We start from the raw sequence: 15,656 nt of genomic DNA on the forward strand, positions 1-15,656 counted from the left end.
TGAAAGATGATTTTCGATGACGATGAGCGATAGATTGATATGATAGAGAGACACCGAATATTTTTCAATTTTAAATCTGAATTATCCGTCTCTGTCTCTGTCGGTTTTATCCTACAGCAATGGAAAATTAGGTGGTTGCCGCTGTAATGAAATGGAGATAAGTTAACTTTCTGGTAGTAATCCGAGAAACAATAAAAGTTTGAATTTATAAGTTACAGTTAAGAGTCCCAACGTAGTTGACGATTATTTGAGATATAATTGCAATTAGCAGTTAACAATTAATGATATAGCAGATATCAGTGTTTCATTACACCATTTCAGTTAACTTTCAAAATTCGTTCTTATGTATTTCAATCTCCACAGGCATACTCGTTTTCGTTTGGTCTGTAGCTTAACGCCCCCAAGGGTGCAATAGATCCTACACCGGTCTCGCGTTGACCTCTGTAAGGGTTAACAATTCGATTATCCTCCAGGTGCAACGATTCAAGTTCTATGCGTTGTATCGTATAACGAAATTAACGTACACTAAACAAAAATGATTTTCAACCGTATTGCCTCAAATATAACTATAAATAGAGTTTTGCACGTCGAACTGAAATCAAAATTAGAATAGGATGAAAAAATAAATGCGAGCTCAAGCAGGTTCAAAGGCATTACAGAAATTCGACGGAGCGAGAAAATGAAAAGAATGTAATCGTCGAGTTTCCAATATGTCTGTATCGTATTGGAACGGTCGTAAGGAGGGGAACACCTATCAAGAGTACGATGGAAATCAACCTGTCCTCTCTCACCCCCTTGGCCCGTCTACGCGATGTACGATCACGTGACAGGACCTTCTGGTGTCTGGCACTGAAACGATCAGGAATCGATGTTCACGCGTGCCTTGACTCGCTCCGACATACCCGGTGAATGTTCGTGCCGTCGAGTACGCGGCTATTCGTGGTATCCCGACACAAGTACCCTCGCCCACTCGGCCGACGTTACACATCGCGTGGGACTTTTACAAAGCGCTTTCGCTGTGCAAATCGCCGGCCAAGTCGTAAATACGATGTTGCCAACAAAGTAGAAACGACGAATAGCCTCTCCGATCGTCGACTCTTGCAGCTTTGACAGGATCTGTAATACCAGCGATAGGATATATATATTTACTTACTGACATTCGTGAAAGTGAAGCAAAGGTACAGATGAACGTCGAGTGCGTGGAGAACGAAGAAAGACGAAGCGGAAAATGAGAATGAACTAGTGACAAATGGGTTTTAATTTGGCACGGTTGCTGGCACGTGGTATTCGTCAAATTGAAGATTTGTATCTTCGAGTGTAATTTACGCTCCTTCCTGATTCTACCGCGTAATCGCTTATTAGAAATATGATTTATACGCGACATGATTTTTTCAAGGTTCAACAGGGTTTTTAATACTAGGAAGTCAACTCTCGGAAATGGATCTTCAGGCAATAATGCAGACGAATCATAATTGTGTAATGTATACACATATATGTTTCGTCGTACTTGAGTAATTATCTCGTCGCGTGTTTTCAAGCAATACTCTACACGATACAACAGAACTTCGTTTATACGGATTCCATTTATTTAATTGAAATTTACTTAATGTTCGATTAAATGGACTCTTGTCTCCGAGCCTCTGCTAAATTCTTATTATACGTGTACGAACAGAAAATTATAGGCAGAATATGTTCGTATTTTATAAACTTGAAAAACTTGTCTCTTGACAAACTCAAACGAATCGAGTCTACTTATACATTTAATTGTTACAACAGCACTATATCAGAATGACTCGGATCTAATATCCAACCATCCCTAGTTAACCATTCCTAAATCACTTTCTCAACCTAACCCATCTACGATTAGGTACCAAATACCGACCGACTGCCCAACCAAAGAAAGAAGGAAAAGACTCTTGAAACATACCCACTAGTCTAAATGTTTAGTCCAATACAACTAACTGAACGACGGAACAATCCGAAAAGAAAGTAACGTGCCATTTAGCCGGATCGGTCAGTGGAAAGTATCAAAAAGAGACAGACAAAGAGCAAGAGATAGGGTTGGTGAAGGTGAACGACGGAGTAGCACGGAATTACTTGGCGTGGCGTATCGGGCAAACGATCGTCAAGGGAGTAAGATCGTTGTCGCGGACGAAGGAGGGACGTCACAGCCCCCAGAAGAGCAGCGAGTCGTGTCTCACGACTTAAGCGTTGGCTGGCTGGTACGCCGCCAGCTCAGACTCCGTCTTTACACACCCGAAGAAGAGTGGCGACGTTAACCCCGTACGCTTGCCAAAGTTTAATGCACCTTTGGTTTTCGGTCGTCGCATTTCGGCGCGCGGACGCCGTTCTGGCGCCGAGAATCCGCTTCCTTCTTCTACTTTTCACTCGACTCGCTACGTTTCTCTCTTTTCCCTCGACTTCGTCTCCTACTAACGTTCTTCGTCTTCCACCAACCCCGACTCGAACGTTTCGCCTGTTCTTTTACATCCGACTTACTAGCTCACGGTCCTTTCTCATCTTTCCGCTTGTGTTACGCCGCGCCGTTTCTTACGACCGCGACGATTCGCCGCGTCCAAACGCGGAAAGAGATATTTTGCCATCATTGCGCTTTATTGCCAACCTTCCTACGTCGTTATCGGCTGCAGGTTTTGCATCGCGATTTTGTGCTGGTTCTGATCGTCCATTAGATAGTGTGCGTTGTTAACATTTTTTGGTGGTATTTCGAAGAATGTTGGGTTCCTCGCGTTTATTCCACAAACAGGATTTCAAGCTCGTATTACAAAAATGATGTGTTGTAAGCAGATTTCTACCGATTAGTAGACCTGCCTATACTTTAACAATATGTATCTCATTTCTCAATCATAGTACATTTATATAGATTTCATACACAAAATATAGATTCTTGTCACGTGCAGTTAAATTTTTATGTAACATTGTGCATTCTCCGATTTACTCTTCACTCGTTGGTACTCTGACACAAACATTCTCTTAATGGTCTATTACTGATTCACAAAAATGTTCGCTGTCACTCGTATTGTTTGACCATGATTCTAAGGGCGCTGTACTTTGCATAATCGTAAAAATATTTTTAACCGACCTGAAATAACCGATTCACCAAGGTTTTAACCCAACTGCAATTAAGATTTTTGATACGTGAAAAACAAAGATTGACTTGCCTTTCTCGTCCCTATCGGAGTGAGGGATAATATTTAATATATCGTAGCATACGATGATGATAAATGTATCGCACACAATGATCATTATCGTTTTTATTCTCGACATTTGTACTCGATTCAGTGGTCGCATAAAATACGTATTATGCAAAACGGTATGCGGGAATCGCGGCGACTCGGTCTTAAATCGAGCAATCGAGTGCAATGAAGGTTTCGAGTCGGATGCCTCGACATGAACGATCTTTCTTGCTTGGTTACACGTGTCATTACGCTCGCGCGCGATGTAAAAGAGCCAGATTTGCATATAAAACGACTAATTTATCACGTTGTTAGAGGAGGACAAGGCGTGACTCATTGGTTTCGTTTTCTCGTCAACAAATCGTTTCGCAATGAGCTTAAATATTTCTCTTCCGTCGAATCGTCTTCCGATTATTCTATTCTAGTTTTACACGTATCATGTATTACATCTTGTTCCAGGCAATCGTACGTTCTATTCGAATCTTTCTCTTCTCGTGTTAGTTGTTTTACTGTTTGCAAAAGAATCGAGAAGTTTATCTTTTAGACTTGGAAGCAAAATTAATTGCAATAAATTCGTTATCTTTGTTCTTGACTATTTACTTTCCATTCTTAGAAATAAAATCTAAAAATATTACAATTAAAATATTTGTATGAGTTTTACTTGTTAACTATCTAAATTTTAATGGAAAGCTGGTTGACACATAAATATGAATAACACAGGACACTACAGAATGACTTTACTACACAAAATAGCTTTCATTCTTAATTCCATTGAACACTAGCCGACAATTAATCTTCCACGCAACATATAGGTATATAGACACTAAAGCCTAAACATTCTCCCCTTCTCTACTTTTCAATTTCTCTCATTTAATCCAGACAAACTACACCGACTACACGAAATCTTGGATAATCATATATTCTCTTTTCATGCCTTACTCTTACGTAACACTCGGCTCTTCCTTGCATCTCTGCGCTCAAAACTCAATAAACAATCGTAGTTTCCGTTTTCACAATATACATTCACAATATACCGTTCAGAATTATTCGAACGATGCGCCTCTTATATTTCACTTCACTTTATTATATTTCGCTTAATTTAAAATGTAGACTGATCTCTTATTAAATATACGTTTACGATAAACATCTTGTAACTTTTATACACATTTCTTCAAACTGGTTTCAAATTTTACCGGTATAATCACGACAGTCGTGTTTTGTTAGAGCGTTAAAAAAATGTTTTATTATATATAACACATACAATATGGACGCAAATTTTCCATAATAATTAGACTGTAGATCTTTATACAAATTCACATTTCACAAAATACATTATAATTAAGAAAACAGAATCTCGGTAGAAAATTGATTTACCTACCAAATATTATATAGAATATGATTTGCTTATTTCGTGCATTTTTTTCGTATTATGCGCATTCTGTACATTTTCAAATTTCCTATGTATGGATAAAAATCTACAGTCTAACGATAATTGTTCTAAACACTTTCTTGAGCCACCGTATCAACGCAACTGCCTTCCCTTCGACGTCAGAAACGAACTGAAAGATTTTCCGAACGTTTTATTACCAATCCTAGTACGATCTGGTTACCAATGAAACTGATTGCAAACGGTATCGGGGAACGTGAACCGGATATCGATGCACGGAATAATTCGATTCATTACCACTGCAAGTGAATATATGTAGATGTATGATTGGGAGAACGTCGACAAGAATCCAGGGTTCAGATGGAAACGTATCGCTGCGGGCATCTCCATCGGATTCATTAAAAAATATCGAACTATCGAGTATCTGTCATTTGATTAGCGGGACGATTCGTTGTGCGGGTTGGCAAGGCACACCGAGTAACCGGGTAACCGGGGATTTAATTTCGCTCGCGTACGACAACCGTGACGATCGCATAGAATAAAAGAGCCGGAATGTCGAGAATATAGTTGAAAACGTTGGGAGGGGTACCGTAGAACGTTTCCGCACGTCCGCTTTAAAGGATCGACCGTGCCGCTTTTTCGCGGCGAAACGTTATCCTGCCTTTGTCTTCCGGCCCGCGAGGATGCAGAGCAGAGTTCGAGTAAACGAGATTTCTTTGTATCTTGGTTGAGAAAGCTTGTATGCGCTGGATTTCTCTTTTCTCTGCTTCCTTTTTGTTTCTCTCGACCCCCTCTTTTTTCTTTTATTTTGTTTCTTCCGGTACACTTTTTTTTCTCTTTTTTCACTTTGCGTGCAACGTAACGCTCGCGGCTGACGCTCAATGGGAAAGTTGTGTCGAGTGGCGTGTGTTTAGCGAAAAGCGGACAACTCTGCAGAAAGTGTTTGAATCGTAGAGAGGATTCGTTCTTCCTGATCGTCGGCGATATGTTTCTATGCCAGATGCCTCTCTTACTTTATACGCAGATGAAGTTCTTATGGAAATTATCGAATGGAACTGAACGATGATCGGTTTTTCTCTGTGTTCTTTTTATGAATGGAGAATATATGGAATCGATTTTGGACCAATCAACCCGTTAACGGGATCGTTTATTAACAGGAAATTTCTATAATTACGCTACTAAAAATTGCTAACGACTAATCAGTGTCAATCAGATCTATTTTAGTCCTTGCAAATATAACTATGCTGTAATATCGTAGTATCGTGGACAAAAAGGCCTAAGAGATATCGGGTAAAGCATAAACCTAAATTTACACTTGGAATTAATATTAAAATAGTTATATATTCATCGATACACACTTGCACGCGTCTCAGCACTGTTAACCGGCTGAATAGTTTACATTCATCTGTTTTTGAGACGCCGCGCACACACATACCTCCACACACCGATACCCACATACAAGTACCTCTACTACGCATTTAACCCAGTTCAGCACAGAAAATTATACATATCTCAACGCGAGTGTTTGCGGAACACGTGCGTGGTGGGCCTAAGAAAAGACGAAGGGATGCTAGAACAGTCAGTGTCAGTGGAGAAGCCAGAGGGTGTGAATCGAGAAGTCAGGGAGAGTGCGAGTTGCATTGTCGAGATAGCGTTGCTAGCGTTGTCGTGAGAGTGTGGTCCGCGTGAGAGAGAGAACGTTGGATCCGTTGTGACGAGAGTTGCAAATTAACTATTGAGTTGTCTAGATTATAGTACGTTATTGTGATCAGTTCGCGTTAAACAATCATCGTTCTTCTGTTTAATCAACATCTGTACAATCCATTCATTGTAAATAAATCATCAATATTACCCGATATTACAATATACAGAATTTTAATACTGAAGTTCTGTGTTCAAATTAGAAGTAATTGAATTTTACACTAGAAGCGCCTGGCTTATATTTACATTGAAAAGACGAAATGAATTCATGTGGTGAAATTATTAAATCCATGGGATTGGAAGATCAAGTTAACTTCCATTAAACCTAATTGTCGGTCTAAATGTTGAAACTAACCTTTACTCGAGCATTATTCAAATATATATGTGTCGAACATTTTAGGCAGTCCACTCGTCCGACAACCAAAATGGTATCTTTCCCATAGCTTGTTTTAATACTTCTCGCTAATGATTCGTCGGCTCGTATTTCTACATTGAACTTATTACTCTCTTGGCTGACGACATTTACGCGATCGCGTATAAAAGCCACGTCGCGTCGTGTTCGTTTATAAATGTCTCTCGCAAAAGGTTTTACAGTGCGAAAAGTTCACCGAACCCCGAGCCAAGCTAGCCGAAGCGGCCCGATTATATAATTTATATTTAATTAAAAGAGTTGTGCCACGTGCAACGCGGACTCCTTCCCTTTTCTGTCCGCGTGGACGCGTTTCTGTTTCTCTTGCAACTTTTCCTGTATCCACGGGGACAGAACATCCGGAAGTTGGTGAAAATAATTCGCATAATAATCCAAACACCATAGCAGGATAGTTTTAGCCCGTGAGGAGGAAAAATAAAGGATTTGCTGGTACCCGTTGGTCGAGAAATTTAATTAAAACGCGAATGCTCGGGATAGTTTTCTGCCGATCTAAAAATCGACGAACGATTTCCGCGAGCCACCTTGAAACTACCACGATCAATTTTTTTCTCCCATCTTCCCTTTTTCCACTTCTTTCCTTTTCTTTCTTCCGCTCGCTTTTTTGTTTGTTTCACTTCCTTTCTTTTTTATCCTTCGTTAGCACAACGAGTCTCCGTAGGAACACGCGCGGGAGAAAATAAGCTGTCGAATATTTAGGGCGTAAAATTAACGGATTTTAAGATAGTTGAACGTTTACGGCCGGTTAGCCGCGACGGCGCATTATACATAGGTTGTTGGTTATATTCGAATCGACTTATCGATTCGAACTCTGCTCCGACAGTCGTTTCCTCGTACGAGCCATTCATGTAAGCGCGGTGTTATGCTTGTATCGTAATCAGGGTCGAGCACCTACCTGCCCACGCAAAATTGTTTTCCTACAAGCTAGTTGGGAGATAAAACTCGCTTTATTGCCATCTTCTTTTTTTGTTTGCCCCCCGCTTCTTTCTCTACGTTTCTCCATAATCGTTTTACGCCATGAACGCGTAGCTGCACGCGTTTTACTATTATTTCTATAACGAAAAATCGTACAACAATCTATGCCGATTGCCGTGCAGTAACCAGGGAAAGATCCTCTTTCTGACGTCCTTTGAAGTTTCGAAAAAAATGGATATACAGGCTTTTCGTCCGTTTTTAATAAAATTGCTCCGTTTGAGTTTTTCCTGGAAAATCTCTCATTCAGCACGCACTGTTTACTCTTAAAAAGACACTACTTCATACGCGTACTTGACAAATCTTAACCACCCTCTATAGTTCCGTTCCTACGGCGATGTTAATAAAAAAATATTCGTTCCCTCGAAATGAATAAATCAGTCGTTATACAGCGCGTAGATCGCGATCTTTCTGGCGTAATGAAACTTTTCAAAAAGACGTGCTTACAGAACTGAAATCACCCTTCAAAAATGTCACCCTTTCCACGGTGGTGTTCATAAAAACGACATTCATTTCCTGAAAATTAATAAATCAGCTATTATCTATCATGTAGATCGCTACATAAATTGTAGCAAACGTACCATTATCATAGATTACGTGAAAGAGATTTTTGCCTCTACTACTGGCACGTTTCGTTGAAACGATCGTGTGCAAAGTTTAAGATATCCCACAAAGGGACGCGAGGCACGAGAGATCGTGATCTCCAGAAAAATCTCTTCGAGAGCACCGATCGCCTTGGATTTGCTTATCCCTCTAAACGAACGAATCGCGACTTTAATTTTGGCCTCATACGACGACATAAATTCGAGGATAGAGAAATTGTCGGGAAGAGACGAGAAGGGTGGTATCAGTCGCGGCGTTTCGTGCAAGAAATATCGAATCACCGATCAGTCGATGAGCGAGCGGGAGAGAGAGCAACCCGTCGATATTATCCAGCTGATGGATCGAAATTATATTATAATCCCCGAGCCGTGTGATGGATATTCTGATTGGATCGGTAAATCGCTTTACTAATAGTCCGCAGTTTTCAAAGTGGATCGCGACCCAACCGACCTCCATCGTCCAACTTTTTCGTTCCGCGCGTTACATTGGAATCCGTTGAGATTCTTTTCGCAAAATATCGAATCGCGCTTAATTAACAGATGTTTGAACTGCGGTTAACGTAGTCTGTATTGAAAACGGTTTTGCCATCCAACAAAAAGTTCGGGATGATCTCTTTCTTGCCCGATGCTGTAGATATGTATTATGCAATTATATGAAAACTTCGTGAGAATTTTCTAGGGGCGAAATGGTAACAGAGTGTCGTTTTAAAGTACAAACTTTTTTACCCAATTATCTCTTGTCGATCATCGTGTAAAACGATGTGACGTGAAATGTTACTCGATCATTGGCATCCCACCGAGAGATATACAGAGAACTTCGTTCAACTTATTGCGAAGTTTGATTTAATTTATTATTATATGGAACCGTTTACGATCATTCAAACAACGTTCTATGAAGAAAAAATAAATGTAAATGTCAATGAGTTATCCAATTACTCGATACCGATCGACTTCTGGTGTCTTTCGAATAATTATACGTGTTTTGAAATAACATTACATACATTAACGTCCTAGAACATTTTAAAACAAATTAGTCACAGCTATAAAAATCAAAATTTCTCGGAAGCCATAAGCGAAAACGCAGTAGAACCAGGAAGACCCGCAACTCGATCAATTTCTGATATTTATTCTCTGGCCAGCTGGAGAAGCGGCATAAAAGTGGCTCGCTTTACCCCATTAGCAGGCCGCTCTCCCCGTAAAACTTTCTGCGGGCGTGTTCAGGAACAAACGATCGACGACGAGCCTCCTTCGGAATGCCCTCGAACACGAAAACGTTCTCATCGCACATTAAATGAATAATTTCGATTCACGACCGGAGAATTTTCTCCTTTTTATCCGACAAAGTGACTCTTCGGGCGATGATTCAGTGAACGAATTGTTCGAGTGGCAATGGCCATGAAAGTGATTCATGTTTTCGAAAAAGAAAAAAAAGGGAAAAAGGGATAAAAGGGAAGACAAAAACAGAGGAAAGTTAGGAAAAAGGAAGAAGAGGGGAAAAAATGATTGTTCGTCTCGAGAGTTTCCGAGCATTTTCGCAAACGAGCGTACGCGGTCTTTCTCCGCTTATAACGAGCGGCGAGCAGCATCGCTGGTTATTTGCTCGGTTAAAACACAGCCCATTTCGCCGTTTCTACTTAGACCCGGAAGAGGTCCGAGCGCGCGGTGATTTATATCGTGAGCGCCATATTGAGCCGCTGCCAGTGGCACGCGACCAAAGAAATTTCTGTAAATTGTTTTCGCTCTGGCTGACCGACATACGCGACCGCTTCCTCGCCTCCAATGTCTTTGCAAATCTTCGCCTTTCGGTCGTATTAACGGTATAAAGTAAATGTCATGTGTATTACATTATGCGTATCTCATAATCAGTATCACATCGAGAATCTACTAGCCACTAAAATATCTGCGAATATTTACGAATATTTACCAATGTTTGTTCATCGCCTGCTTCAGTGGAAGCGCCAAGTTTGTACAAATAGAAAACAATTGTGAACAATTACGAGTATTTACGAGCAATTGGGATGTCGCGTCGATACATCAAAGGGAATTCTCTGTTTGTTCGATACGGATGAATGATTCTGTACTATTTTCTATAAATCGATGATAAATATTCGCGAACTGATCGTGACCAATTCTGGTCAATACGGAGGTAGCGTAATAGCATAAATTAGAAACGTGTATTTAGCGAATATTCGATTTTACTTATTACAGCGCAAGCTCGTGTATTCGAATCCTGCATTCGTTGAAACGAAATGTTAGTACACACTCGATTCAATGAACTTCCGCTGATTGAATTCGCTTATCCAAAGGTAAACTTTTATCACGTCGATAAGTGTGATATATCATCGAAAGTTGATACCAGCTCCATGTTTAGATAGAGAACGTTATATGCATATGTTTGTAAATAAAGTAATCACAAGGGAAAATTGTGATCCACGATTTAATTAGCATCAATGTATTTGAGTTAACCAAGATAAAACCAAGAATGCAACAGAAAAAGTAGGTGGCGGACAGCATACATGAACGGCTTATTCTCCATTTGCTTCAAATTTAAATAGACTTTTATAAACATATTTAGTTTATACATATAAACATATTTATTTGCCCTGGTTGGCACAAAAGAATTGGACGAGTCGTCGTGCGAAAACGGCGTCGCAACAAGCGAATATTGCCAAATTATTTCCCTCATATTCTAGCGACGAAACGTCAGGGAAATACTAGCGAATTTTCGCCATATGGAAATGCTGTCGCGACCGAGGGAAGTCACGGACGCGGGGAAAAAAGCCGATCGACGGGGAATAAGGTTCGATGGAAGATTACATTCCACATGTGAAATTGCGGAGATCCCGCGATGACGCGTGACAGCGAGTTCTCGCGACATTCGTCGTGATCGCGGAGAGAATAGTTCGAGCGGCATTTATCGAAGTTCGTCGCTATTTTAGATCGACAAACTGCGTGTTTTGAGTTTGCTTTCTACGCACGGTTTTATTCTGTTCACGATGAAATTTAAAGAAGTGCGAGAAGCGTGTAACGATACTTACACGAGAAAGTATCGGTAAATGTCGTTCCTTTCTCAGGTAGCCAATTGAAGGCGAGCCAGGTAATTTTATCCAGTTCCTTCATCTGTGTAATTATGTATATCAAATTACGTAAGACACGTTCTCCACGAGGTGTCGATCAGAAGAGTGCAGTAATCGAGATTTATATCTTCCTGGTTTTTTCTTTTGAACTGGTAGAAAGAATTCTCGATATAATTATATTATCGTTGAAAGCAGACATTTTTTATGGGAATTAGTAAGATCAACTCGAAGTCGTTGTTCAATTTTTTAATTACTTTAATTACTGGATGTCTATGCTTGAGTCTCCTGGACAAAAAGCGTAGCACTGTTTTTAACAAGCTAGTCGTTCTATTTTGTTCTGAAGTACAACTGACGATAAAAAACAAAGTGTTTCTTAGAAAATACGCCCTGTGAGTGTACAGAAATAGTATAGCTTTTTTGAAACTCTTCATCGCGTAAATTTTTCTTCTTAACTATTTCCCATTATACGAATCGTTTAATTATCTTCTATCGCTAGATCAAGAAACAATTACTATCGAGGTAAAGCTGTTGAATATAATCCCTAAGACAATACTTCATCCAACGATATATTTCATTTGTAAGAAATTCTCAAATTGACGTCATTATATTACGACACTATTATTGCATTGGACATCTATTAAAGTTAGGAGAATTAAAGCATGAAACTTGCATCAAGGGAATTAAAATGAACGACGTATGGAACAATACATGCTATAAGAAGAACGATCCTCGTCCGTACATATTACGAGAAATCATGGAAAGCCTGAAAAATTCCATTGCACCCAATCTATACAATTTCTATGAAAAACTAAAAATTGGTCATTTTAGTAAATCACTATATATGTGAATATATAGCGAATCTATAAAAGTTTCGTGAAAAATGAATTTTAATCGCTCCGGTAGTTCAAATTAAATCATCGCAACCACAGAACTCTCCGCTGAAACCAAATAATCGAGAACAGGAATAGTAGGACCTGTGGTGGTTCGTCTTAACCGCGGCCCGGCAGTTTCCATGGTGAACAATATCGTAAATACCCCATTAAGTCGTCCTCCGCGCTCTCACAGAATCCATTTGTTTTATGTTCGTTGATGCTTTCGCGGCGGAGATTACAGCATCGTTTACCGATAACGGTGACTATTCGTTCGATTGGATCCGGATACGCGGATGGTTCTACGAAGAAGAAGAAGGAACGTCTGACGTGGCGGAAAGACACGGGTTAAAGTTTTAATGGCGGAAGATGCCAATGACCGAAAGAGAGCGTCGGTTTATGGGAAGGAAAAAGAGCTTTACAAGCTCTGCATAACCGAAACCGTGAGACCGAGCTCCCCTGAGCGCTCTTTATTCGTCAAGTGGCGTTTATCTGAGCACTTGCCCAGGCTACTTTTCTCCTGTTTACGGCGCGAGCATTTTTCTAGAAATTGTTATAGCGATGTGGAATGCACTTATAGATTACGAATGCACGTGTCCTTACGGTTGTGGACGTAAACCTCGGATAACAAATTTCCAGTTGAAGTATTTTCAATAACATGCTGTGTACTTTGTGTTACAGGTGCTCTGTCTTCAGGTGAGTTTTCCATTCCGATTCTACTTTTCAAGAGTATGCGGTTATAACCGCTCACCATGACGTGAGTAATAAATTTCTTGAACATTCATTGTACTGCACCGATTTCATATTCTTTACCAGTAACATATATATATATATATATATATATATATATATATATATATATATATATATATAATAATGGCAGACAAAAGAAAATAACAAATTTATGGCCACATAAGCATTAGTAATTTTTCAATTAGAAATTTTTTTCTTTGTCGATAATAGTCATTTCCTCCAGGATATATGTTATGTCTATTCATTGCCTCTTGTCAATTATGTAAAATTAGACAAGCTTCGATCCAACAAACTCCAAAATTCATGTAATGACGCCCCGAAAGTTCTAAGAATAAAACAGCAATGCCCAATGGACGTCACATGGTCCAATAGCCTTAAAGATACAATACGACAGGATAGAATGATTATTTCGATGATCGTACTGATAATTGCTTGTCGGTAATTTCCAGTCTTTTCAGAAGATAATACGGTCAAACGTAAAGGCGAGATATCTTAATTATGAAACAACAGGCAAGGGAAATTCTCTGCGAACCAGAGGAGGTAAAATTCGTTTGACCCGCGACGGCATTAATTTCGCGGAAATATAAAGTCAGCCGTGCCGGTTGGTCTTTTTGTTCCATTTGCGGCGTCGTCTGGCCACGCACCACGTACGACGTCGCAGAGATAAGAAGTTGGTGAAATAATTCAAAGTTAATAGGAATGTAAACGCGACAACTTTCGGTTGTAAATATACGAGTTCGTGCCGGAAATCATCGGGAAATTATGAAGCAGAACGCCAGTTTTCTAGCGTTCTCCAGAAGCCAAAACGACGGAAGTTCGAGGGTTGTTTCGCGAGCTCGATGGTAATTGGCCTAATTCGAAAAACCACGAACAACGTTTGGACAGAGGCCGGAGTGGAGGAAGAGACTCGGTCAGACGAAAATGCTGACGCCAGGAGGCTTCATTTTGCCTGTTTGCCAAAGAGTGGTCTGAGTCGTAGAGAGTTGCAGAGATGCATCGACCGAGAGCAGAGAATACAGGAATTTCCGGAACTCTAGATAACATCTAGGCTCGCGAAGGGTTAGTTACTGTCCTCTTGCGATTGGGAAGGCTCCAATGGTTTCGAGTTATCTCGAACGACGGTGATCTTCGTCTTAAGTGAATTTCCTAATCATCTGCAATCGCATTGGCCAGGGTTAATGGAAAAATCTCTAGCCAGTTTTCGATAACGAGTCGTTTTACCCATTAATATGTTGATCGCCGTACCTGTTACACGTGCTTGATAATTTCCTTGGGTACATAAGCCGTTCAGAAGTCGCATTGATCAACTCTGTTAATTGGAGAGTAGGGGCAAGTGAAAATTAAACTTACCTTGGAATTTTCCTACTATTATATGCCACCTTCTTCTTGTCCAGCTTGGAAGAATGTAATAAAAACTACTTAGTGACAGTGAAGAAAATTGTTTAATTAGGAAATGAAGGGTTGTTAGAAATATGAGCGTTTCTCTAAAAATGCCCTTTTATCGCATTCCTAAAATCTGTAGATTTGGATGTATATCGCCATGATTGGATAGAAAACACGAAGAACGAAACAAAAGAAAGGTCACTTCTATAGAAAGCTCTTTTTCATTCAATTGTTCGTCACATATGAAAACACGCAAACTATACAGAGCGTTCAAGAGTGTGTTACTGCGTTCGAAAACTGTTGGCAGAGATTTGTTTCTTTTAAAGCAAAACATGAAACATGAAACATTTATAATTGGAAAGATGCATTCGAGATCATTAGATTTCCCATTCCAAAAACGTTAAAACGTACGTCCAATGGTTATTTGTATGCGTCACAAAATTATAATAAGATCTGTCTTTTGTCTTTGACAATAGACAACGGATCTTGCGTGCAGAATTTTCACTGAAATTTCTACTGTTCCGTGTAAACGAGCAAAGGTGAAAGGCACTGAAAATCTTTTACGATATATGGACACGAAATACACCGTAAAACTGCGAAAAATGTTGTAATAATTGTACCTTGTTCTTTATAAAAGTTAAAACGTACGTTAAAATATATATATTTTTTTATAACGTTAAGTTCTTTACTTCTTACAATTCTTCGTTACAACGTGTAGGGTTTTCTATGCATTTAAATTATAACATTATACACATATATCTTCTTTCAATATTTTCTATCAAGAGGAAATCCGATAAATGGAAAAAGGACGTGCAGTATTGATTTTTTATTATTACGCTATTTTTTATTCAAATTAAAATTTATATATATTTTATCGTCATTTCATTCTTCGCTAACAATAAACTTTACACAACATTATATTGAAACGTATTCGATCGATATTATGGTTTTATTAACGAAATAAAGCTTTGAAACTGAATATCTCAAAACGTAATAAATCATAAACGTCATAGTTATATATCTATCCCAATTTATAAAACTTTCCAAAATATTTTAAACATATAACAAGTACTCGATTGTAATATTTCTTCGCTTGGATTTTATATATAATTTTATGTAATTTAAAGAAATTGAAATATTTCTAACACCTAAATGCGATAAACAATTTCCTGCCTTTTGATTGATCCGCATGTGACATAGAAACGAAACAGAAATATACTGTATCAATTTCGCCCCGCATTTTTATTTTCGTCCCAGAGAAGCTTCCGTCAACGAATTAAAGTACTTTAAC

General features: G+C 39.2%; 1 protein-coding gene across 1 annotated transcript in view; it reads left to right on the plus strand.

The window, feature by feature from the left end:
* Positions 1 to 15,656, plus strand: part of LOC117204053 (protein madd-4-like) — a 252,796-nt gene that overhangs the window by 88,465 nt on the left and 148,675 nt on the right. The window contains exon 2 of the mRNA XM_033441053.1: positions 12,911 to 12,925. Coding sequence (XP_033296944.1) covers positions 12,911 to 12,925 — 15 coding nt within the window. The remainder of the gene's footprint in view (positions 1 to 12,910; positions 12,926 to 15,656) is intronic.

The sequence above is a fragment of the Bombus bifarius genome, unplaced genomic scaffold (genome assembly GCF_011952205.1).
Source record: "Bombus bifarius isolate JDL3187 unplaced genomic scaffold, Bbif_JDL3187 scf7180000007977, whole genome shotgun sequence".
In the NCBI taxonomy this organism is placed as follows: domain Eukaryota; kingdom Metazoa; phylum Arthropoda; class Insecta; order Hymenoptera; family Apidae; genus Bombus; species Bombus bifarius.